We start from the raw sequence: 26,347 nt of genomic DNA on the forward strand, positions 1-26,347 counted from the left end.
TCATAAACGTGTCAATTTTTGTAATTTGTTTTTGAAGACGCCAATAAAATGGACACTTTCCCATCCTGCTGCTTGTACAGTAATATAAAATGTACGTGTTTTATCGACTTTACAAAGCCATTACGCCTTTTGGAAGCCTTTTACGTCCGACCTAATTTTAGGGCATCGTGCTAAATGTGCTAAGAATGTTAACATTTTCTAAAAATGACAATGCTACAAAAATTGAAGCTTATTCCCGAAGTTGATTTTGTGTCTAAAATCATCACATTGTCACAAATGTCATTTCTTTACAAATGTGTCATTATGTATAAACCTCATCGGTAAAATTGGAATGTTGAAAATGACACATTTTGTCGCGTCTCCTATGCATTAGGATGTCATTTCGATAAAAACACATTTCCAGGAAGGGTATTTTTTATTAGGTAGAAAAAAATATATATTTTTTTGGCTGCAATTTATATTTATACCCCTAGCACAAACCAACCTAGCCCTAAAATGTCCCACGTCCAATCAATGGCTCTAAACAGTAGCCTAACTACCGGTGGGAGGGGAGGCAGAAGGGGCTGCCATCCCAGGTCCCGTCACATAAAAGGGACCGTCCGTCCGGTGCCATGGCCGCTTCTGAGGTGTCAGGGAGAGGACAGCAAAATGCCTGCTCCCCTGTCTGACTGAGACTCTGCACATTGGCTGGCACAGTCGCAGAGTCTCAGTTCGGCCTGTTAATAATACGCCGCCGTACAGTAACCATGACATGAGCTGCACTGTATTTAATAATTTCCATAATAAGCAACTTATTATAATAAGGTTATTAAAGGAAGCCTGACACGTGATACTAAACCATGTGCGGCAAGTATCAGCCACTGGCTGTAATATCCCAGCCAGGTATGTTTGCCTCTGTAAATCTGCAGCCTTGCAGCGCTGGGGTCCTGGGTTCAAATCCCACCAAGGACAACATCTGCAAGGAGTTTGTATGTTCTCCCCGTGTTTGTGTGCTTGTGCTTGTCAGGACAATTTGGGACCACTGTGGGGCCATAATACAGTGTGAGAGTTAATGTGGGGACCAATATACAGTTTAGGGGCCATCATACAGTGTCGATAGTACTGTGGAGGCTCCTATAAAGTGTGAGGGCCATTATATAGCATCGAGGCTGCTGTGGGAGCCATTATACAGTGTAGAGGCTACTGTAAAGGCCATTAAACAGGTTGGGGGCCATTATAAACTGTGGGGGCCATTATATAGTGTTTGTGTTACTGTGGGGGGCTATTATACAGAGTGAGGACTACTGTTGGGGTCATTATATTGTGCTTTGGGGGAGCTGCGGGCCAATCATACTGTGTATAAAGGAGCTGCGGGCCCATCATACTGTGTATGGGGGAATTGTGGGCCCCTGACACTGTGCGCAGGGGAGCTGTGGTTCCAGCATACTGTGTATAGGGGAATTGTGGGCCCCTCACACTGTGCACAGGGGAGCTGTGGTTCCATCATACTGTGTATAGGTAAACTTAAAAGGAACCTTGGGAACGGAGGCCGCCGCGTGCACCGCTGAGAGCCGGGGGCCGTCGGAAGGTAAGTATATCAATATTTTGTCTTTTTTTTTTACATGAATATGGATCCCAGGGCCTGAAGGAGAGTCTCCTCTCCTCCAGACCCTGGGAATCATCCAGACCGCACACGCCGTATAAGACGACACTCGGTGCATAAGATGACCCCCGTCTTATACGGCGAATATATCCCAAACTCCATATTTTATATGGAAAAGTTGGGGGTCGTCTTATACGCCCAGTCGTCTTATACACCAGAAAATACGGTACTTTGAAGATCCAAATAGGGAACCATAGGTTAAGACCAGACTACTCCAGCTCTGCCCCTTGCTGGCTCTTCCCAGCTCTGCAGCTGATGATTGACAGATCTCTCCCACTTGTGATCCTACAGTGAGACCTATCAATCAGCTGCTGTGGTGCTTGGATGAGCCGGCCTGGGGCGTTGCCAGACTAGTCTAGTGCTATGATCGCCATCCATATTTTCTAAGTGTATTATCTCTGAAACTCTCCAGCAAACCATCGTGCAGCCAGGCTGCGATTAATGCTGCCCTTGGATTGGACAGCATGACCCACAATAGAGATGTGTTTTCTATCTCCACGCCTTTCCCTTCCAGTTCCTTTCCTTTGTAGCCTGCTCCTTTCAGGCCTAATGGCCACCCTTATCCTCAATCTTTTCTCCTATCTGAAGATGTGATATTCCTTGACGAGTAGAAAAAATGGGAGGTAGAACTTGGATTACAATACATTGGCTTTCCGCCAACCGACCCCAAATTTATCTACTGATGTTTATGTCTGGGGGTCACTTGGACGTCAAATTATCTGGCTTCTGATTCTGGAGTGCCATTTATGAAATGTATTTTCTTCTCATTCTGCAGAAATAAAACCTCTGGTGTAGCGAAGATCAACAATTAAGTCACTAGACAAGGTATTCAACTTGTGGAATATTTACTGGCGACGAAGACACGGCTCGTACATAGTTTGGTATTTTCAGTGGTAACTGGTAACATACAGAAGCGAAACCTGGACCATAAAGAAACAAATCAGAAGACGAATCAATATCTTCTAAATGTGGTGATGAAGAAGGACGTGGTTGTCAATACCATGGATGGCAAGAAGAACAAACAAATCAATTTTAGAACAAACCAAGCCAGATATGTCACTTCACTGGAAGTGAGGATCACCAAGCGATGACTTGCTTACTTTAGACACATCACACGAAGAGAGCGATCACTGGAGAAGAACATCATGGTCGGACCAGATCCCCTAAAACAAATGAACAGTCAAAAAAAAAAAAGGGAAAATCCAGCAACCGTAAAAGTCATAAAACATCACATTTATTAGTAGATTAAAACATAAAACATTAAAACACTAGCTCTTAATCATGACCTCCTATATATCGACCCCAGACATTCAGACCTTTGTCACATGAACTTATCAGTGCAGATCCTTCTGTTTAATAAAGATTAAACAACAACCACAAGATGGATTTCATCAACCCAGGTATCATTTTTTTCAGTATAACAGCGCCAACCTGACATTGTCTGTAGATTACTATGCAAAATCCTGCTGAAAGGTTCCCTTTAAGAAAAACAAACGTTCGTTAACCTATTGGGAGAGAACTGTCAATGATGCAAGGGAACATTTGTCAACAGGGTTGACACAATTGTGCTTCACTTCCTCGGACTTCGGTTTTCTTCTGTTACAAGCTGATACGATAACCGCTGACCACTGTTACAGTAAAGTTAGGACAGTCATAGTTCAGTTTAACCCTGTACTTCACAAGTTTTGCAAGGGAACAAACTTTTTTTTTTAATATCTGCAATATTGCAGTTTTCACAGTGATGTATTTGCAGTAGGAGCACGCAGTACGTCCTGTTTTCTGGAGCTTTGTGCAGCAGAACCAGAATCAGAGCAGCAGGATCATCGGATTATCAGGGGTTAATATAAAAAAAAATTAAAATCCCACAAAAAAACAGTAATACTAAAAATGTTTGATTGTTACTATTTCTTTTAGAATTTTTTTTTAAGTACATGGGTAAATAAATGGCAGCCTGTATCGACTGTCAAATCAAAAAAAGCTACCATGGTTAGCACTGGGGCAAGACACCCTAATTTTCAGATTCCAAGGGCACCCTGTTATTTACCCTCTCACCCCTGTACAGGGATCTGGCCTTTGATTATATACCAATAAAAAGAAATTCTAAAAAAAAATCTAAAATATATCTGACATTTATGGGAAATGCTAGTGCAGCGCCCCCACGTCAGGGCAATGGGGTACTCGGTACCGGGTCCTTCGATTCGGGGAATGTCACAGTGGCCTGACCCGGTCCGTGTCCCTTTGAGGGGTGTCCAATTAAAGGTGTAGTTTGTAGAATGTTCGTGACGCCACCTGTGGTACTCGGTCAGGATGACCGACGCTGCTTAGGGGTCCACTGGGGTGATGTGATGGCAGCTAGATGATATACCTTCCCACAGGTGAAGTATGTCCCCAGGGCTTCCCGGATGTGTAGGTGGTGATGGTGGACGATGTAAGGCGCAGAGAATAACGAGGACACAAGGTTGCAGTCTCTTTACCTTTTACTGAAGACTTCAGCATCCACAGTCCAGGGTACAGACCACAGGGTAGGCAGAGTCCGGCCGGTCCGAAGGCACATCCAGAGTCCCCTTATCCAGGTGGAAATCAGTAGCCTTCCTACTAGCGCCTGTGTGTTGTAGTACCTCCCTGCTGAGCAACTCGGTAAGGTCCTCACAACTTTCGTAGATGTTTTAGATGTCTTTCTCTCTGTCCCCCAGATGGTGTGGATAGGAAAAACCCGTATGACTGATGGCCTGAGGCTTGTTTATAGGGACCCTAGAGACGCCCCGACCCCCACAATTTGCCACTGTGTCTTCTTAGGTATTAAGGTCGGGCAACCAACTTGGAATTGACTGTCCTGCTGGTCTCTGAAGTAATGCGTCAATTACTCCCTCGGTGTTCCGGCCACCGGCTACACGACTCAGAAGGAGGCTGCCGATCTTGGGGCAGAACTCCTCCCGGTATTATCTCCTTGTGCTGTGACTTCGTTTCTCACTCTCTACAATACACTTCTCTTCGTGTCCTTTCTTAGGATGCTGCTGCACGTGGGGCAGGCGCAGCTCCGTGTCTTTCTGTCTCGCTAGGCCTCTGTCAGGATCCCACCCCTGACAGGGACCCTCTGTCTGCAGCTCAGATGTTCCTCCTTTCCCCCAGTCTGCCTGACAGGTGCTCACTGGGTCAAACCCAGGCAGCGTCTCACTAACTTTCTATCCAAACCACCAGTTTTACCCTTCTGTGAGGAGTGCCCTACTAGATAGGAGCGTAGCTCCCCCTGGTGGATTGGAGTATAAAGTGTGGTATTTGGTTTGTGATACCTGGAAAGATGAACTCCTTTATTACCTTCAGACGTAATATCACTCCCCCTGGTGGAAGAATGACGTTACTGCAATGACCAGGACTCTGGGGCGCTGCCCTAGCAGGCAGCCATATGTCATCCCGGTTTGTTCATTTTCCTTTTCTGTACTTGTAGGTTGTTTTTGGGGTGTAGTGCGGAAAAGATTAAAAGTTTAAATTAATTCACACATTGTCTTAACCTAAGTCCAGAAAATTCTGTTTTATCAAAGATAACGACTGCCTTGCTCAACTTCATTTCAACATTTTTCATTTGCATTTTGTCTTTGTCGGCCACAAGTGTAGCAAGTGATAATTGTTGTGAACCAGTTCTGCTTTTTTTTGTAATATTTCAATACAAGTATTAATTGTATCTTTTGTTTACACACAGAAAAAAAGGGGCTTTTTCATCCAGATTTTTTCCCAGTGTCCCAGACACTGATTGTTATGATCAGTTGTATTTTGCACTAATAGGACAATTTTTTAAAAGTATCAAATCACTGGATGCATTAAGGGATCGGACAAGAACATAGTTTTTTCTCGCTAGTCATTCGTCTGCAATTCGTTTTTTTTTACCCAGAAGCTATTAATCTATTTACAGTTTCAAATGTTACAGAACTGTAATGTATTGGTAAAAATCGGATGTCGTAATGATGGTCCGCATGGCATCTGATTTTTTTTCTCGCAGTGTACTTGCCCGATTTATACACTAGTGTGAGCAGGGACTTAAATACTGTGTGCAGTTTTGGTTTCCGGTATATAAGAAGGACATAACTGAGCTAGAGAAGGTACAGAGAAGAGCCACCAAGGTAATTAAGGGAATGAGTGAACTGTAATACCACGGGAGGTTATCAAAGTTGGGGTTATTTTGTTTATAAAACAAAGGCTTAGGGGCGATCTTATTACCATGTTCAAATATATGAAGGGACACTAGAGGAGATCTATCTAATGGTTTTTTTTCTACACCTAGGCCACCAACAGTGACAGGTAAGCGTCCTCCATATCTAGCAGAAAGAAGGATCACAGACAATGATTCTTTACAGTGCAAGCAGAGATATTGTGGATTCTTTACTGTAAAAGCATTGAGATTATGGAACTCTCCTCTACAAGATGTTATAATTGTTGGTTCACTGAAGATCCTGGATGCCTTTCTTCAAAAACATACCTTTAATAGTTATGGTTGCAAGATTCTGTGATGGGATGTTGATGCAGGGAACCAGTCTAATAGATGTATGAGGAGTTGGGAATTATTTTTCACTAAGGTTGGGAAAATTAGCATCTGCCTCGTGCAAATTGCCTCTATAGAGCGGAAGAGGACTTGAATTCTATAGTGCCCCCTGTTGGAAACAGCGATCCTACAAGTCATTATCGACTCTTTAACGAGCCTTGCAATATGGCTTAGGCTAAAAGCCAAACCAGAATCTCAGTTTGCAGACACGGTGTTTCGGGCTATTGCTCCTCGTCAGTGCAAAGTATGAGAACTGATTTGGTTAGGTGAGAGGCTCTGGACTGGGGTCTAAGGGGTAACATTTCTCCTTGTGGAGAGTGACATACCAGTCGGTATGTTACTCTCCATGAGTAATGTTACTCCTTAGATATCTGCCTCATGGTTTTTTTTGCCTTTTTCTAAATCGACATATTAGGTTAACTTCCTGGTCTTCTTCCAACTTTATAAACTATGAAACATATTGCAGGGAAAAATAGTTACTGCATTTGACATTGAGTGTACTGTGTGCACAGATTGTAATGTGTATATATGTGTGTGAAATATATGTATACAGTGTCACGTCAAAGTTTGGGCACCCCTGGTCAAAATTACTATTGTGAACAGTTAAGATGATATGATCTCTAAAAGTCCAAAAGTTAAAGATGACACATTCCCTTAATATTTTAGGAGAATATATATACAGTATATATATATATATATATATATATATATATATATATATATATATATATATATATATATATATATATATACAGTTAGGTCCATATATATTTGGACAGAGACAACATTTTTCTAATTTTGGTTATAGACATTACCACAATGAATTTTAACCAAAACAATTCAGATGCAGTTGAAGTTCAGACTTTCAGCTTTCATTTGAGGGTATCCACATTAAAATTGGATGAAGGGTTAAGGAGTTTCAGCTACTTAACATGTGCCACCCTGTTTTTAAAGGGACCAAAAGTAATTGGACAGATTCAATAATTTTAAATGAAATGTTCATTTTTAATACTTGGTTGAAAACCCTTTGTTGGCAATGACTGCCTGAAGTCTTGAACTCATGGACATCACCAGACGCTGTGTTTCCTCCTTTTTGATGCTCTGCCAGGCCTTCACTGCGGTGGTTTTCAGTTGCTGTTTGTTTGTGGGCCTTTCTGTCTGAAGTTTAGTCTTTAACAAGTGAAATGCATGCTCAATTGGGTTGAGATCAGGTGACTGATTTGGCCATTCAAGAATATTCCACTTCTTTGCTTTAATAGACTCCTGGGTTGCTTTGGCTTTATGTTTTGGGTCATTGTCCATCTGTAGTATGAAACGACGACCAATCAGTTTGGCTGCATTTGGCTGGATCTGAGCACACAGTATGTCTCTGAATACCTCAGAATTCATTTGGCTGCTTCTGTCCTGTGTCACATCATCAATAAACACTAGTGACCCAGTGCCACTGGCAGCCATGCATGCCCAAGCCATCACACTGCCTCCACCATGTTTTACAGATGATGTGGTATGCTTTGGATCATGAGCTGTACCACGCCTTCGCCATACTTTTCTCTTGCCATCATTCTGGTAGAGGTTGATCTTTGTTTCATCTGTCCAAAGAATGTTCTTCCAGAACTGTGCTGGCTTTTTTAGATGTTTTTTAGCAAAGTCCAGTCTAGCCTTTTTATTCTTGATGCTTATGAGTGGCTTGCACCGTGCAGTGAACCCTCTGTATTTACTTTCATGCAGTCTTCTCTTTATGGTAGATTTGGATATTGATGCGCCTACCTCCTGGAGAGTGTTCTTCACTTGGTTGGCTGTTGTGAAGGGGTTTCTCTTCACCATGGAGATTATTCTGCGATCATCCACCACTGTTGTCTTCCGTGGGCGCCCAGGTCTTTTTGCATTGTTGAGTTCACCAGTGCTTTCTTTCTTTGTCAGGATGTACCAAACTGTAGATTTTGCCACTCCTAATATTGTAGCAATTTCTCGGATGGGTTTTTTCTGTTTTCGCAGCTTAATGATGGTTTGCTTCACCTGCATGGAGAGCTCCTTTGACCGCATGTTTACTTCACAGCAAAACCTTCCAAATGCAAGCACCACACCTCAAATCAGCTCCAGGCCTTTTATCTGCTTAATTAAGAATGACATAACGAAGGGATTGCCCACACCTGTCCATGAAATAGCCTTGGAGTCAATTGTCCAATTACTTTTGGTCCCTTTAAAAACAGGGTGGCACATGTTAAGTAGCTGAAACTCCTTAACCCTTCATCCAATTTTAATGTGGATACCCTCAAATGAAAGCTGAAAGTCTGAACTTCAACTGCATCTGAATTGTTTTGTTTAAAATTCATTGTGGTAATGTCCATAACCAAAATTAGAAAAATGTTGTCTCTGTCCAAATATATATGGACCTAACTGTATATATATATATATATATACTAGATGGTGGCCCTATTCTAACGCATCAGGTATTCTAGAATATGCATGTCCACGTAGTATATTGCACAGCCCACGTAGTTAATTGCCCAGCCACGTAGCATATTGCCCAACCACGTAGTATATTGCCCAGCCACGTAGTATGTTGCCCAGCCACGTAGTATATTGCCCAGCCACGTAGTATATTGCACAGCCACGTAGTATATTGCCCAACCACGTAGTATATTGCCCAGCCACGTAGTATATTGCCCAGCGACGTAGTATATTGCCCAGCCACGTAGTATACAGCACAGAGCCACGTAGTATATTGCCCAGCCACGTAGTATACAGCACAGAGCCACATAGTATATTGCCCAGCCACATAGTATATTGCCCAGTCATGTAGTATACAGCAGAGCCACATAGTATATTGCCCAGCCACATAGTATATTGCCCAGTCACGTAGTATATTGCCCAGCCACATAGTATATTGCCCAGCCATGTAGTATATTGCCCAGTGATGTAGTATATTGCCCAGCCACGTAGTATACAGCACAGAGCCATGTAGTATATTGCACAGCGACGTAGTATACAGCACAGAGCCACATAGTATACAGCACAGACACGTAGTATACTGCTCAGTCACGTAGTATATTGGCCAGTCACGTAGTATGCACCATATCCCTGTTAAAAAAAAGAATTAAAATAAAAAATAGTTACATACTCACCCTCCGTTGGCCCCCGGATCGAAGCGGTTACCGATGCTCCCGGATCGAAGCGGTTACCGATGCTCCTTGCGCGCTCCGGTCTGAAGAGTGCATTGCGGTCTCACGAGATGATGGCATAGCGGTCTCACGAGACTGCACGTCATCATCTCGCGAGACCGCAATGCATGGAGCAGTCACCGGGGCGTCGTAAGGAGAGTCAGTAACCGCTTCGATCCGGGAGTATCGGTAACCGCTTCGATCCGGGGGCCAACGGAGGGTGAGTATGTAACTATTTTTCATTTTTTTATTATTTTTAACATTAGATCTTTTTACTATTCATGCTGCATAGGCAGCATGAATAGTAAACGTTGGTCACACAGGGTTAATAGCAGCGTTAACCGGGTGCGTTACACCACGGTCAACGCTGCCATTAACCCTGTGTGAGCGGTGACTGGAGGGGAGTATGCGGGCGCCGGGCACTGACTGCGGGGAGTAAGGAGCGGCCATTTTCTTTCGGACTGTGGCCGTCGCTGATTGGTCATGGCTGTTTTGCCTCGACCAATGAGCGACTTGGATTTCCATGACAGACAGAGGCCGCAACCAATGAATATCCGGGACAGACAGACAGACAGATGGAAGTGACCCTTAGACAATTATATAGTATATATATATATATATATATATATATATATATATATATATATATATATATAATTTTTTTTTTCACCTTTTACATTTTAAAAATTACAAAAAGGAAAATGGTCCGCTGCACATGTTTGGGCGCCCTTGAATATTTTTGTTCTCAGATAAATTTGACCAAGGTTTCAGACATCAATTAGCCTGTTAGGGTTATGGCTTGCTCACTGTCATCATTAGGAAAGGTAAGGTGATGCAAATTTCCCAGTTTTATAAAAACCCAGCCTCCTCTAACCTTGTGCCAAAGAACATCAACCATGGGTTCTTCTAAGCAGCTGCCTAAGACTCTGACAATGAAAATGGTCGAGGCCCACAAAGCAGGAGAAGTCTATAACAATATAGCAAAGCTTTTTTTTTTAAAGGTCACCTTTTCCTCAGTTCAAAATGTAAGTGTATTATAGACACCTGCACAAATGTGGCCTTCATGGAAGAGTCATCAGAAGTAAACCTCTCCTTCTTTCTCACCATAAAATTCAGCATCAGATGTATGCAAAAGAACATCTAAACATGCTGAAGCATTTTGTAAACAAGTCCTGTGGACCGGAGAGGTTAAAATAGAACTCTTTTGCCAAAATGATCAAAGGTATGTGTGTAGAAAAAAAAGGCACAGAATTTCAGGTAAATAAAATCTTGCCAACCATTAAAAGGAACCAGTCATTTCATTTTAACATCTAAACTGTCCCCAGTGTGTTTTTAGTGATGCAATGTGCATCACTAAACATTTTTTTAATTAAAAACGGAGCTTTAGTAATGAGAAAAAAGCAATTTATATAGTTAGATCATACTTGCTCATTCAGTCATAGGGGTGTGCTTCATTTGGTTCAATTCTGGTCGTTGCCGCCAACGCAGTTTGAATAATGTTCCCGTGGTTGCGCCGACGTCACTCAAATCCGCTTGCACAGCGTGTATCATAGAGCCGTGCTTGCACAGTGTCGAGCAGGGAACCACGCTTACACAGTTTGGATTGGGGAGCCACGCACAAGGTGTTCCACTATTGCCATCCACCATGTACAAGGAGGATTCATAAGTTATAACTCTTAGGAACCAGTTGACAATGCCCTTAAATTTAACGTCTTGTGCACGCCTATGGTCAAGGTCCAAAACTAGTAAAGCTCTGCTCGAAACTATATAGGGTAGGTTATAAACTTTACAGTACAACATAAGAATACCTGGAACTTGAAACCAACATATGAAAACAAGTTTTGTGCATCATCTCTCCAATATGGCAGTTAGATGTAAATAAATACAGTACATCTAATATATAAAGCTGAATGTGTGCATGTGTGTATGTGTGTATGTCCGGTATTGGCATCTGAACCGTCGCAGCTACAGCCACAAAATTTTGCACAGTCACACGTCTGGACCCCGAGAGCGTCATAGGCTATGTTGTGAGGTGAAATTTTAACCCCGCGCTTTCCAATTCACCAAACAATTTTGCCACTATCTACATAATGGGGAAAAAATGAAAGGAAAAGTGTTGGAGGCAAATTAACAGCTGCCAGATGTGAACAAGGGGGACTTAAAGAATGAGAGCGATGGCGCCAAAGAGTATATACTGTACAGTTGCTAAGGTGGGGCCCCGACATGGGATAATCACCACACCACCACGGGGATATGAACACACACACAAAATGCGCCACACACTACCACGTGCTCGAACACATATACCACCCTCAGCGCACATTTCACCACACATACACCAACCTCGCCACATAAAAGTCGAAACACAAAAGTCGCCGCTCAAAACTCGCCACGCGCAAAACTCTCCACATGCAAAACTCGCCACACGTGCAAAACTCACCTCATGGAAAACTCGCCACATGCAAAACTTGCACACGCGGAAAAATTGCCACATGCACAAAAGTTGCAACACATGCAAAAGTTGCCTCACACAAAACTTGCACATACTCAAAAGGCACCACACATAAAACTCGCCACGCGCAAAACTCGCCATGCGCAAAACTTGCTGCACACAACTTGCTACACTAACCTGTCACATGCAACTCGACACACAAAAAGTTGCTACACGCATGTTGCCACACAAAACTCATCTCACAAAAGTCGCTACATGCATGTAGCCACACGCAACTCAACACACACAACATGACACACGAAACTCGCCCTAAAACACACACAAGTCTGGTATTATCCTTCAAAAATAACAATCTGATTAATAAGCAGACAAACTACAAGAGCAACAAATGTACCATATAGGAATCCGGCAGCTGTCAGTCATATGACCAGTCTATTATGTGTATGTGTGAGCTAATATATACTGCCAGGGGGTGGGCTTACTGTTGGCTGGGGATTTATCAGTCTGCCAATTTAGCTTACAAATACTGAGGTAAAAATACTGACCAAATAACGTGTGAACGAGGTCTAATACAGGAGGAGATGACATACAGATATATACTATATACAGGAGGAGATGACACACAGGTATATACTATTTACAGGGGAGATGACACACAGGTATATACTATATACAGGAGGAGATGATACACAGATATATACTATATACAGGAGATGACACACAGGTATATACTATATAGAGGAGGAGATGACATACAGGTACATACTACATACAGGAGGAGATGACATACAGGTATATACTATATACAGGAGATGACACACAGGTATATACTATATACAGGAGCAGATTACCTACAGGTATATAGTATATACAGGAGGAGATGACATACAGGTATATGCTATGTATAGGAGATGACATACAGGTATATACTATATACAGGAGATGACACACAGATATATACTATATATAGGTGAGATGACACACAGGTATATACTATATACAGGAGGAGATTACATACAGGTATATACTATATATAGGAGGAGATGACATACAGGTATATACTATATACAGGGGAGATGACACACAGCAGGTATATACTATATACAGGGGAGATAACATACAGGTATATACTATATACAGGAGATGACATACAGGTGTATACTATATATAAGGGAGATGACAAACATGTATATACTGAGGTGAAAATGAGAGGTGTGAGGTGAAAATGAAAAGGTGTGAGTGCAAAATGAGAGTAGTGGGGGAAAATAGTGGAGTGATTGGAAAATGACAGATGTGAGGTCGAAATGACAAGTGTTAGGGGGGAATGAGAGGAGCGAGGGGGAAAATAAGAGGAGTGAGGGGGAAAATGAGAGGTGTGAGGGAGAAAATGAGAGATGTGAGGGGGAAAATGAAAGATGTGATGGGGAAAATGAGAGGCGTGATGGGAAAATAAGAGAAGTGAGGTGCTATAACTAACCACAGATATTTACTATGCCCAGGCAATGCCGGGCTCTTCAGCTAGTCTAATATATAAAGCTGAATGTGTGTATGTGTGTATGTCTGGGATTGGCATCTGCACCGTCGCAGCTACAGCCACAAAATTTTTGCACAGTCACACGTCTGGACACCGAGAGCGTAATAGGCTATGTTGTGAGGCGAAATTTTAACCCCGCGCGTTCCAATTCACCAAACAATTTTGCCCCTATTTACATAATGGGGAAAAAGTGAAAGGAAAAGTGTTGGAGGCAAATTGACAGCTGCCAGATGTGAACAAGGGGGACTTAAAGAGTGAGAGCGATGGCGCCAAAGAGTATATACCGTACAGTTGCTAAGGTGGGGCCCCGACATGGGATACTCACCACACACGGGGATATGAACACACACACAAAATGCGCCACACACTACCACGTGCTTGAACACATATATCACCCTCAGCACACATTTCACCACACATACACCAACCTCGCCACATAAAAGTCGAAACAAAAGTCGCCACTCAAAACTCGCCACACGCAAAATTCGCCACATGCAAAACTACGCTCACGCAAAACTCACCACATGTGCAAAACTCACCTCATGGAAAACTCGCCACACGCAAAACTTGCACACGCGGAAAAATTGCCACATGCACAAAAGTTGCAACACATGCAAAAGTTGCCTCACACAAAACTTGCACATACTCAAAACGCACCACACATAAAATTCGCCACGCGCAAAACTCACCATGCGCAAAACTTGCTGCACACAACTTGCTACACTAACCTGTCACATGCAACTCGACACACAAAAAGTTGCTACACGCATGTTGCCACACAAAACTCATCTCACAAAAGTCGCTACATGCATGTCGCCACACGCAACTCAACACACAAAACTTGACACATGAAACTCGCCCTAAAACACACACAAATCTGGTATTATCCTTCAAAAATAAAAATCTGATTAATAAGCAGACAAACTACAAGAGCAACAAATGTACCATATAGGAAATACGGCAGCTGTCAGTGTATCGACGTAGAAATCCCGCGTCTCTGATTGGTCGAGGCCACCAGGCCTCGACCAATCAGCGACGGGCACACTATCGACGTAGATGTCATAATGGTTGCCATGGCGATGATGATGTCATAAAGGTTGCCTCGACCAATCAGCGACAGGCACAGTCTGCTGCGAATTCTGGAATCATCATTGTCCATATACTACGGGGACATGCATATTCTAGAATACCCGATGCGTTAGAATCGGGCCACAATCTAGTACTATATATAAGGGAGATGACAAACATGTATATACTGAGGGGAAAATGAGAGGTGTGAGGTGAAAATGAGGGGTGTGAGGTGAAAATGAAAAGGTGTGAGTGCAAAATGAGAGGAGTGAGGGAAAATAGTGGAGTGATCGGAAAATGACAGATGTGAGGTCGAAATGACAAGTGTTAGAGGGAAATGAGAGGAGTGAGGGGGAAAATAAGAGAAGTGAGGGGGAAAATAAGAGGTGTAAGGGAGAAAATGAGAGATGTGAGGGGAAAAATGAGAGGCGTGATGGGAAAATAAGAGAAGTGAGGTGCTATAACTAACCACCGATATTTACTATGCCCAGGCAACGCCAGACTCTTCAGCTAGTAAATGAATAAAAACTGTAGATACGTACATTTTCTCCACCAGCATTCCTTGTAGAAAAATATGATGTCCGTCAGGACACAAGTTCCCTGACTCTGAACACTTTCACATAGAGAAGCCTGACTGGTATCTGGGGGTATACAACAAGTTAAGTGAATATGTATGTTGTGTGTATTTTAGAACTTAACTTTCAAAGATTGTGAATGACCAGACCACATTTTGCTTGCTGTGGTGGCTTTGTTCCATGGGCTGCTTGAGTGATGAGAGCTGACCTTTTGTTTAACTAGAAGGGCCATAGCTGGTACAATACCAAAGTCTTGTTTTCTCACTCATGAGAAAGTGTGATGTTTAGTGGTTACAGCTCTTGCAAAATTTAGTGTCTATACTCAGATGAAGGTACCATCTTCTGCTACCAGCGAATCAATCGTGAAAAAGGTCTCCACCTAGGTAGATGCCAGTAATGATAGCTGTCTTGTAGAACCAGATGGTTGTTCTGACAGAGGTCTATTGTGTGCCTCCTTGCCCAGCTCACAACATGCAAGAACCTTGCAATTTAGACACTGTTCATGGAAATATCAGGTGTTCCTCTGTCAGGCCTCTGTCAGCCTTGTACATTCTGTATGCTCCTCTAGCTGGAACAAGAACCTTTGGTGATGGTGTCTTCACACCAATTCATTCTCTCTAAGGATATCACCTTCTGCTTTTTTCTCAGGCCACTGTCAGCAGATGACAACCTTGAACAGGGCTGCTTCTTTCTCTTGTCACTCCGAATCTCCTATATCTCCCTCTTGGCCCTATGTCTATGCAAGGAATTCCCTCTTGGCATGGATGTGTTCACTAATTGGGCACATGCCCTGCCTTAGTGATATTTCCTTATTTTGTGTCAATTTTCCCCTTGGGCCAGTCTTACAGCTACCAGATAAATGCAGCATTACATGATGTTGAGTGAAATGCATGAGATACCATGCAATACATGGCTAGATCGAAAAAATAGCTTTTTTTTTAAAGGCTTTCTGCCCTGGTGGCTGGTAGATCGGGTCTCAGTAATTGCGCGTGAATTTCAGTTTCTTTGATAGGGTGGTACAACCCTTTGAATAAAAATAAAAAGTGGACTTTATTCAAATCCACATAGCATTGCGATGTTTCGGCTCATACTGAGCCTTCCCCAAGCCTAGATAGATAGATAGATAGATAGATAGATAGATAGATAGATAGATAGATAGATAGATATATCGATAGATATCACCGATCTACAATAAGAAAGAAAAGACTGGACCTCCCAGTATCATAACATTTTGTAGAAATGAATCATTCTGAAAAACAACTTAAATTTAGAATAATTGATGTAGTCCCTCCACAGAGGAAGGGAGGGGATAGGGTCCGTCTTTTAAAACTAAAAAAATTGGAGTGGATAGAAAGATTAAATACACTCAAACCAGCGGGTTTAAATGATGAATTCAAGATTAATCCGGTAATGTAAAATTTAATGTAATTTATATCCATCTGTAATCACTCTATTAATCCTTAATAGTGAAAAAAATCCCCAAGAAAAATATATATTTGTAAAATTGTAATATAATTTTAATGTAAAAATATTTTACGGAATGTTTTTGTTTTTTTTCACTGAAAAAAACCCCACCACCACTAAAGAATCACTATGAGGGTACAGACTCATCTAGGAGGTTGCATTGCCATGTTTTTGAAAAATAAATATTTTTTCTAAAAAATGTTTCTGTAACAAATGATTGCCTGAATAAAAATTAAAAAAAATTTTTGTCACTATAACCTTAGCCATATAGCAGTTTTCTCTACAACTGGTCTTATATAATAAGGAGTTTTAAATGGGGTTTGGTAAAACAACTTAAACCCGAGAATCACCTTTATGGCTCTACTGGGGGAGTGGGAATACCTGGAAGGGTGTTTACTCTTCCCCTGTTATTATTATTTTATTATTATTATTTATTTATATAGCACCATTAATTCCATGGTGCTGTACATGAGAAAGGGGTTACATACAAAGTTATAGATATCATTTACAGTAAACGGGTTTACAGTGACACACTGGTACAGAGGGGAGAGGACCCTGTCCTTGTGGACTTACATTCTACGGGATAATGGGGAAGAGACAGAAGGTCGGGGGTGCAGCAGCTCTGGTGGTGGTGAGGCGGCAGCTCTGGTGGTGTGAGGCGGCAACTTGGGTGGTGGTGAGGCGGCAGCCCTGGTGGTGGTGAGGCGGCAGCTTGGGTGGTGGTGAGGCGGCAGCTCTGGTGGTGGTGAGGCGGCAGCTCTGGTGGTTGGTGAGGCGGCAGCTCTGGTGGTTGGTGAGGCGGCAGCTCGGGTGGTTGGTGAGGCGGCAGCTTGGATGGTTGGTGAGGTGGCAGCTCTGGTGGTGGTGAGGCGGCAGCTCGGGTGGTTGGTGAGGCAGCAGCTCTGGTGGTGGTGAGGCGGCAGCTCGGGTGGTTGGTGAGCCGGCAGCTCGGGTGGTGGTGAGGCGGCAGAATGGTTATTGCAGGCTGTAGGCTTTCCTGAAGAGATGGGTTTTCAGGTTCCGTCTGAAGGATCCGAGGGTGGTGGATAATCGGACATGTTGAGGCGTGGAATTGGGACCATTGGTGTTTGAAAGTAACCCCTTCAAGGGGGTCTGTTCGATACATCAGGGTGAGGGTGGATTATTACCACCCCATGTTCAAAAAACAATATCATTACTTGTAAAGGAATGTTAATGCAACATTGTCTGAAAATAATAATATTAAAATGACTATATAAGGATTCTTTGTTTAAGTAAAGATTAAGTCATGATGATGTTGTTGGAAATATTAAGTTAAACGTTGTATTTGTTGTGTGTGACATATTGGAGGAATGTCACACAAGTGCAGAAGAGTTTTCTATGGCTGTGCCACATCCAATATGGCGTTGAAATTCTTCCGACCTCCTTCTTTACACATGTGCGGGTAACATCCCAATGAATGGATACTGCTATTGGCTGATTTGGAAGTGACAAATGATTGACATACAGTACATGCACAGTAAGGCGTAAGGGACGCCGAGAATGGCGTTTATGTACAAGTACTGCTGATTAAAAGCAATGCACGCCTGGGTGAGTTATCCCCTATTAATGAAAATCACATGATAGCACTTAAAGACTTTAATAAATACTATGCACTTTAGAATGTATATATTATAGTAATATGATATTTATTAGCATATGCACTTTCTAATACAGTAGATGTATTAATGGCATATACTGTGTGATTATGCTCGAATACTGTTTTGTAATACACTATATTTGCTAATTTGTATTGATTATAATGCACTAAGTATGACCTATATATATATATATATGTATACACATGGTTGATTCACTGCTTGAGAAAGGCTTTTGAAGCCGAAACGTCACCACGCCATGTGGACCTAATAAAGTCCGCCTTATTTTGAAAAACTTTTTGGAGTGCTGCTTTCCATTTTGTTCTTTAGTAAGATAGATAATAGATAGATAATAGATAGATAAATAATAGATAGATGATAGATAGATAGATAGATAGATAGATAATAGAAAGATGCTAGATAGATAAATAATAGATAGATGATAGATAGATGATAGATAGATGATAGATAGATAAATAATAGATAGATGATAGATAGATAATAGATAGATAGATAGATAATAGATAGATGATAAGAAGATAGATAGATAGATAGATAATAGATAGATAAGTAATAGATGGATAGATAATAGATAGATAATAGATAGATAGATAATAGATAGATGATAGATAGATAAATAATAGATAGATGATAGATAGATAGATAGATAGATAGATAGATAGATAGATAGATAGATGATAGATAAATAATAGATAGATGATAGATAGATAGATAGATAGATAGATAGATAGATAGATGATAGATAGATAATAGAAAGATAATAGATAGATAGATAGATAGATAATAGATAGATAGATAGATAGATAGATAGATAGATAGATAGATAGATAGATATGTAATAGATAGATAATAGATAGATAGATAGATAGATAGATAGATGATAGATATATAATAGATAATAAATAGATAGATAGATAGATAGATAGATAGATAGATAGATAGATAGATAGATAGATAGATAAGACTGGTTTGATTAGATAAGATCGATTTGTTTTCAGGAGATAAGAGGAAAGCAAACAATACAGACCATAGACAAACTGACATTCCACAGATACATTTCCCTTCTGAGTTTTTACAATGCTGTTGAACTTTGAGATCATACCTTTACACGGTTTGTAAACTCCTAACTGCACATTTACAGATACAGGGAGACATCCGCGGCAGAAGACATGAGTTTTCGTAAGTTAACCCCTGTATCTTTATATTAATACAATATCTTTTCTGTAGAATTGACAGAACGTTGTTCTTGCTTGTAAGCTTCTTCTTTCTTATAACACAAGAATTTGTTATGAGAAAAAACCACCACTTGTCACATCAACGTCCCATTATACGCCCATATGTGTTATTTCCTATGAAATTTAGTGAAACCTTAAATAGATCCCCCATCATTCAATCCTCTTATTAGGAAGTCTCAGTTACTAATGTGCTGACAGCTCTTCTCACCTGACTCTACAGCCAAAACATATAGAAACATGATATCCATTTGTCTAGAGCATCCTTGTTCTGCCAAAACAGCTCTGAGGATTAGACCTTACATGACTTTCTAAGGTGTTCTGTGGCATCTGGCACCCAAGACATTAGCAGTGAATTCTTTAGAAAGGACGTCCATGGATAGGACTTGTTTTTCCAGCACAGCCCTCAGATTGTTGATATTTTAAAGCAAAGTCAATACATTGAACTCTGTTGTGTTCCTCAAACCGTTCCTGAAGACTTTTTGCAGTTTTGCATGACCATTAGGCCATGTTCACACTTTGCGGGTTTTACCGCGGATCCGCGGCGATTTTGACACTGCGGGTCCGCAGCAGTTTCCATAGCGTTTACAGTTACATGTAAACCCTATGGAAACCGCAATCCGCTGTGCACATGCTGCGGGAAAAACCGCGCAGAAACGCAGCGGTTTACCACCCGCAGCATGTCACTTCTTTGTGCAGAATCGCTGCGATTCTGCACCCATAGGAATGCATTGATCCGCTAACTTCCCGCATGGGCCTGTGCCCACGATTCGGGAAGTAAGCGGATAATGTGCAGATGGTACCCGGGGTGGAGGAGAGGAGACTCTCCTCCAGGCCCTGGGAACCATATTAGTGTAAAAAAAATAAAAATAAAAATAAAAAATGATATACTCACCTCTCAGCACTGCACACGGCCGTCCGGTATCAGGGTTGCAGTGCGAGCAGGACCTGCAGTGACGTCGCAGTCACATGACCGTGACGTCGCGGTCACATGACCGTGACGTCACGAAGGTCCTTCTCGCACAGCATCTTTGGAACCGGACCGCCGCGTGCAGCGCCGAGGAGATCGGGACGTCAGAGGGTGAGTATATAACCATGTTTTATTATTTTTACCATTACTATTGATGCTGCATATTGCTGCATATGCAGCATCAATAGTATAGGAGTAATCCCGCAGCGGAAACCGCAAAACAAACCGCGATAAATCTGCAGGGATAACCGCAGCGGTTTTGCCCTGCAGATTTATCAAATCCGCTGCGGGAGAACCCGCAGAGGACCCCGCAAAGTGTGCACATAGCCTTATTAGGCAGAAGTAGGTCATTGTAATTAAAAAATGCACTTAATGTCAAGGGTTGTACTCATCTAAGTAGTGCATGTCAAAGTAGTATCTACACAACTGTCAGGATCAAAAGATTCCAACAATGCACCATCTAAGAGAATCAGCTTGGCCATCCGTTTTCTTTGCTTTATGGTCCAGTTCTGAAGCCCACATACCCATTATGGCCATTTCTGTATAAAGCAGGTATCAGCATTGGCATTGTAACTGGTTCCGCAACCCCAAGAGTTGTAAGGTATGATGCATTGTGTGTTCAGACACCTTCTTTTATCATAGTCATCAATTATTACATTATGTACTTTTATAAAAATTAAGGGCTTATGCCATAAAAACCCTACTAAGTTTATGAGCATATTTTTGTTATGGGTTACAATTCACTCTTTTGTAGTGGGGATAACATCTTGTTGCCTAAATTGTATTGTTTATATACAAGGCCATCTTTAGGCATATGTTTTGTTGAGCTTTGTGCTATCTTGTGCTGTGTACTTCCGTCTGTGTTAAGTACATGTTTCTTACTGCAGTGCAATTTGTGGTGTTGAAATATAAGTGCAACAGATATGTGACATATTGTGCACTAATAAATAGGGTCACAGCATCATTTATGGGAGTTTATCTTTATTTTTTTTTTCTTTATTTTTTTTATATAGCGCTAACATATTCCGCAGCGCTTTACAGTTTTGCACACATTATCATCGCTGTCCCCGATGGGGCTCACAATCTAAATTCCCTATCAGTATGTCTTTAGAATGTGGGAGGAAACAGGAGAACCCGGAGGAAACCCACTCAAACACGGGGAGAACATACAAACTCCTTGCAGATGTTGTCCAAGGTGGGATTAGAACCCAGGACTCCAGCGCTGCAATGCTATCCACTGAGCCACCGTGCTGCCCTATGACTATTTATTGTGAAAACTGCCCAAGTCAGATAATGCCCAATGAAATTCCACCGATAGAAGTTAGAAGATCTGAGGTGCAGTTCATAAGAAGCAAGAGCTGCAATGTGTCGGTTAATAGTTAAAGCATTGAGTTCCTGGTGACAAAAGAGGCAGAGAACAGCATGGACCTGGAACTAAAATGCTTAACCATATACCTAAAAATGATTCCTGTTTCCTTCCAGTAGAAGTGAGAGCAGTAGTAGTGTTCTATAATACTGAATCTTTCTCACCCCCACTGCAAGCTATCAGTAGCACTGTGCCCATCTAAGCACTTTATGTGGCAAGTGCTACTCACCTCCATTGCAAGCTATCAGTAGCGCTGTGCCCATCTAACATCTAAGCACTATATGTGGCGAGTGCTACTCACCCCCACTGCAAGCTATCAGTAATGCTGTGCTCATCTGAGCATTATATGTGACAAGTGATACTCACCTCCACTGCAAGCTATAAGTAACGCTGTGTGTTATGAACTGGTGGCCTAGGAGCAGCATGGACGAGCTCTGGAGTAGGTGGCCTCTATACTGACCGCAGACCCTGAACTTAACACATCAACTAGAAGTAGCCGTGGGATGTTCCTGTCACTCCCTAGACACCTCGTCACGGCCGGAGGACTAATTACACCTAAAGAAAGAAACAGGAATACTATCTTGCCTCAGAGAAAATTCCCAAAGGAAAGGCAGCCCCCCACAAATATTGACTGGGAGAGGAGAGGGAAATTACAAACGCAGACTGAAAACAGAATTTAGCACAGGAGGCCATGCTACCTAGAAAGAAAAGACAGGAAAGAGTACTGTGCGGTCAGTATAAAAAATACTACAAAATCCACCACAGAGAATACAAAAATCTCCACACCTAACTAAGGCATGGAGGGTAACTCTGTGACTCCAGAGCTTCCAACTTGGCTGAGTAAATCTTAACACAGACAAAGCTGGACAAGAAAAAACATAGCAATTCACAGAACTATTAAGTCCACCGCATGTGGACTGCAAAAACAGAGCCAGGACTTATCTTTGATGATTTGGACAATCCAGAAGGAGAAACCAAGCAGAGATGTGGATCCCTAGAAAACAATGGACAACTGGCACTCACTAAAGGAAAGAGCCAGACTAAATAGCCCCGTCCAAAGTGGAAGCAGCTGATGACTGTTGTGAAGGACAAACAGCAGCACTACCACTTATAACCACCGGAGGGAGCCTAAGAGCAGAACTCACAACAGAATTCACAACAGCTGTGCCTATCTAAGGACTATATGTGGCAAGTGCTACTCACCCCCACTGCAAGCTATAAGTAACACTGTACCTATCTGAGCACTATATGTGACAAATGTTACTCTCCCACACTACTCACTAGCCATGATGTTTCCTTCTGGTAAAAGTCAGAAAAATGCAGATGGACAGCCTAGAAGAAGGAAGGAGAACTATGGTGCATTGCAGGGAAAGTCAGAGTTTAGATCGGACAGACTTTCTGTTAGGGCTGGCGGAATGCACCAAGTAAATATGGAGATAGTATAGGTGCTTTCGTAGCCCAGGGTCCACCGTGCAGGAGTGGAACCTGCTGCTAGTAAATGGCGGCACTATATGGCGGTACTACGCCTGAATAGACGCTGGTTCCGTCACCCGGTCTGTATAGGAGCGAACTCTGTTGCTTCACAGAGTCGCCAGGATTAAAGGTAATGCTGTGCTCTGTTAACCTCACAGAGGATCACAGCTGACTAACGGAGCAGGTAGCATACAGTGGTCATACAGTCAGCAACAGCACACAAACAACTCCTCTCTGGAGGTGCTGGAATTCTTGTGGCTAAATGGAGCGCCCCCACACCGCCGCAGGGCCGAGGGGTACCCGGAGCCGGGCCTCTGGGATCTCAGTCCTGGGGTTGTCACGGTGGCTAGACCCGGTCCGTGGCCCTGTCTGTCAGTGGGGGACGTCCGTTGCAAATAAGTACTGTTAACGGTGGTGTAGCGGTGCAGTTGTGGGGTGCAGGTCGCGGTAAATAACGAGGACACCAGGTTGCAGTCTCTTTACCTCTTTACTGGAGATCTCTCGGTCCTCAGTCCAGAATCCGGTTCACCAGGCTGCGCAAGTCCGGCCGGTCCAATGGCACTTCCAGAGTTCTCCTCGCAGGTGGAAATCAGTGCCTTCCTTCTTAGCGCTTTGTGTTGTAGTCCTTCCCTGCTGTGCTTACGGAAAGTACCCCACAACTGTTGTGTCTGTTTCTTAAGTTCCCTCACAACTCGATTAACTGATGTTCTTCTAATCTTCCGTCCCTTCCTGATGTTACAGTAAGAACGGCACCCGTTTGTCAGGTAGGCCTGGAGTTCTTCCGGGACCCTAGAGACGCCCCTCTCCCGCAATTGCCCCCCAAGACTTCATAGGTGATATGTGGTAGACAGCCCGCCTGAGACTGACTGTCCTGCCGCTGTTTGGAGTATGGCTTAAAGCTGTATATTATTCCACTCCCTCGGCGTTCCGGCCACCGGTAATGCGCCTCAGCAAGGTGCTGCCTCTTTCAACAAAACCCCTGCTGGTATTCTCCTTCTGCTTGATCTCGTTTCTCACTCAGCACAATCTATCTCGCTTCTAGTCCTTTCTTAGGGCACCGCCGCTATTCTGAGCAGGCACGGTCCCGTTACGTTCTTTCAATGCCAAGCCTCTGCCAGGATCCCACCCCTGGCAGAGGCCCTACTGTCTCTCCCTCCACAACACCCTCTCTCACTAGGTGTTGCTTCGTTCAATCCAGTCAGCTTTCTCTACTAACTTCCTGCCTGACCCCCAGTTTACCCACTATGGTGGGGAGTGGCCTAATGAATAGCACCCTTAGCTCCCCCCGGAGGCCCAGCTGTGAAACATATTGGTGTCTGTGATACCTGATTGGAGGAACTCCTTCAGTGCCATCGAACGCACCATGGCTCCCCTTAGTGGCGGAGCCACAGTACTGCAACGACCAGGACTCTGGGGCGCTGCACTCCCCCCTGGTTAAACACAGTACTCCGGGACTGGGAAGAAAACAACAATACAGGTTAGCAAAAAGACATACAAATTTGTTGAGTGCAAAACAATAAGCATACTTGAACAGGCTTCCCTTTACGGGAGGTGAGGACACTTTAACGTTACAAAACATAATTAAATATCATAGCAACAGGCTACAATTAACTCTCATTACCCAACCGGGTATTCTACTAAGTGCAAATGCTGGAACAATAAATTAACATTGCCTTTAGGAAACATACACTCTTAGTTTACCAAAGGCCTATAATCACATTACAGGGCAAGGTAACTTCACATTCTCCTACTTTGAACCTGCAGGACCGCCTGTCCCTATGGCACCAGACCTACTGCCTCTCCTTTCTTTTACAGGACCGCCCCGTTCAGCCAGGGCCTACTGCCTTTCTCTACTATACATAGTATAGACATAACATTCCTTTCAATTTGAGAGCATGGAGCCCACTCTGCTTGGCTCCTATAAGGACTCACTCACTAACCCCTACGGGTCTACTTTCTGTCCTTAGTAACGAACTAACTTTCTATGGGGACGCAGGGTTTACCTTCTATCCTCACCTTCGTTATTACTTCTTTACTTTCAGTTAAACGGAACTCTACATCTACCCCTACGGGCTTTCTGCATCTTTCTCTTCAAAGAACATTATCTAGGTTTCACATTTTAAACAAATTAAACACACATAACTTTTCCATGAAAAACAGTTACATTTCCTTCAAAGCATTATCTTGACATTACTGTTCTAAAACAGTATCACTTTCAAGTTCAATTCTAACCTCCCCTTTAAGAGGAGATCAAGTCTTTCTGAGGTAGCTCTTCTTCTCAGCCTACCAGTCCATGCAAAGGCTCCGGAATGGTATCTTCGCAAAATGTCTTTAAACAAAACCAGTAGGAAGCACCTTTAAGAAGGTGCAAACTATTTACAAGAAAGTTCAAATCATGCACAGTCCATGATTTCGCAGTTTGTGTAACTTTGTGCAAAACTTCAAGAAGACAACAATAGTGACCCCGGGTCAACAAAGGGGTCACCTGTTTAAAGTTTACCCTGGACGGGTTTAGCAGCAACTTAAAGAACAAACAGTAACTATTTACATTTTCATAAAAGAGCATTCAATTCAGAATCCCCCACGAGGCGCCACCTGGCGGGGGAACCCCTGCAATACAGGCAGGTCAGGTTCCAGATTCACTCCCGCGGCCAGGTACACCCCATGGGTGCGGGTCTGTTGCACAACCAGATCGTGTGCGGTGATGAGGGTCTGCGTTCCCACGTCTTTCTGCGCTGGTACATCAGGAACATCGGTCACTTGAAAAGGCACTTCCTTGGCCACTACGGTGGTTGCGGGGGTCATGCGGCAGATCGCAGGTTCTGTGATCAGACAGGTGGGGGCGACCGGGGTGGTTACGGATCGATCACACGGTGGCACCTTGGCTACAGGGGCTGGTTTCTCTTTCTTGTAGACGTTCAGAGCAAACCACCCCTTTTCCCCAAAATGCCGGGTGTAAGTAACGCTGTCCCCCGGGTAGAGGTCCCGATCGGGGTGGCCCTCTCTAAGGTGTGACTCAACATCCCGTCGGTTGACAAAGATCTCCGCATATAGCCCCGGTTCCTTAATAAAGCCCCAGCCTCCTCGGAGCTTAAAGGTGGTGACGATGCCCTGCCTGCGCGGGGCCTGGTGAGTGGTGGGGTCCTTGCGGGCCCGATCCTTGACCGCCAAATCCTTTTGATGGTGAGCCTCCCGCCCAGCCTGATGTACTTTCTCCTCCTCTCGCCACCGATGTTCTA

At 43.0% G+C, this 26,347-nt stretch overlaps 1 protein-coding gene across 1 annotated transcript in view; it reads left to right on the forward strand.

The window, feature by feature from the left end:
• Window positions 1-19,169: 19,169 nt before the first annotated feature.
• The window catches only part of LOC143806607 (protein-glutamine gamma-glutamyltransferase Z-like), a 49,809-nt gene continuing 42,631 nt past the window's right edge, over window positions 19,170-26,347 (forward strand). The window contains exon 1 of the mRNA XM_077287343.1: window positions 19,170-19,246. Within this exon, the coding sequence (XP_077143458.1) occupies window positions 19,237-19,246 (10 nt within the window). The 5' untranslated portion in view covers window positions 19,170-19,236. The remainder of the gene's footprint in view (window positions 19,247-26,347) is intronic.

Source organism: Ranitomeya variabilis, chromosome 2 (genome assembly GCF_051348905.1).
Source record: "Ranitomeya variabilis isolate aRanVar5 chromosome 2, aRanVar5.hap1, whole genome shotgun sequence".
Taxonomy (NCBI): Eukaryota; Metazoa; Chordata; class Amphibia; order Anura; family Dendrobatidae; genus Ranitomeya; species Ranitomeya variabilis.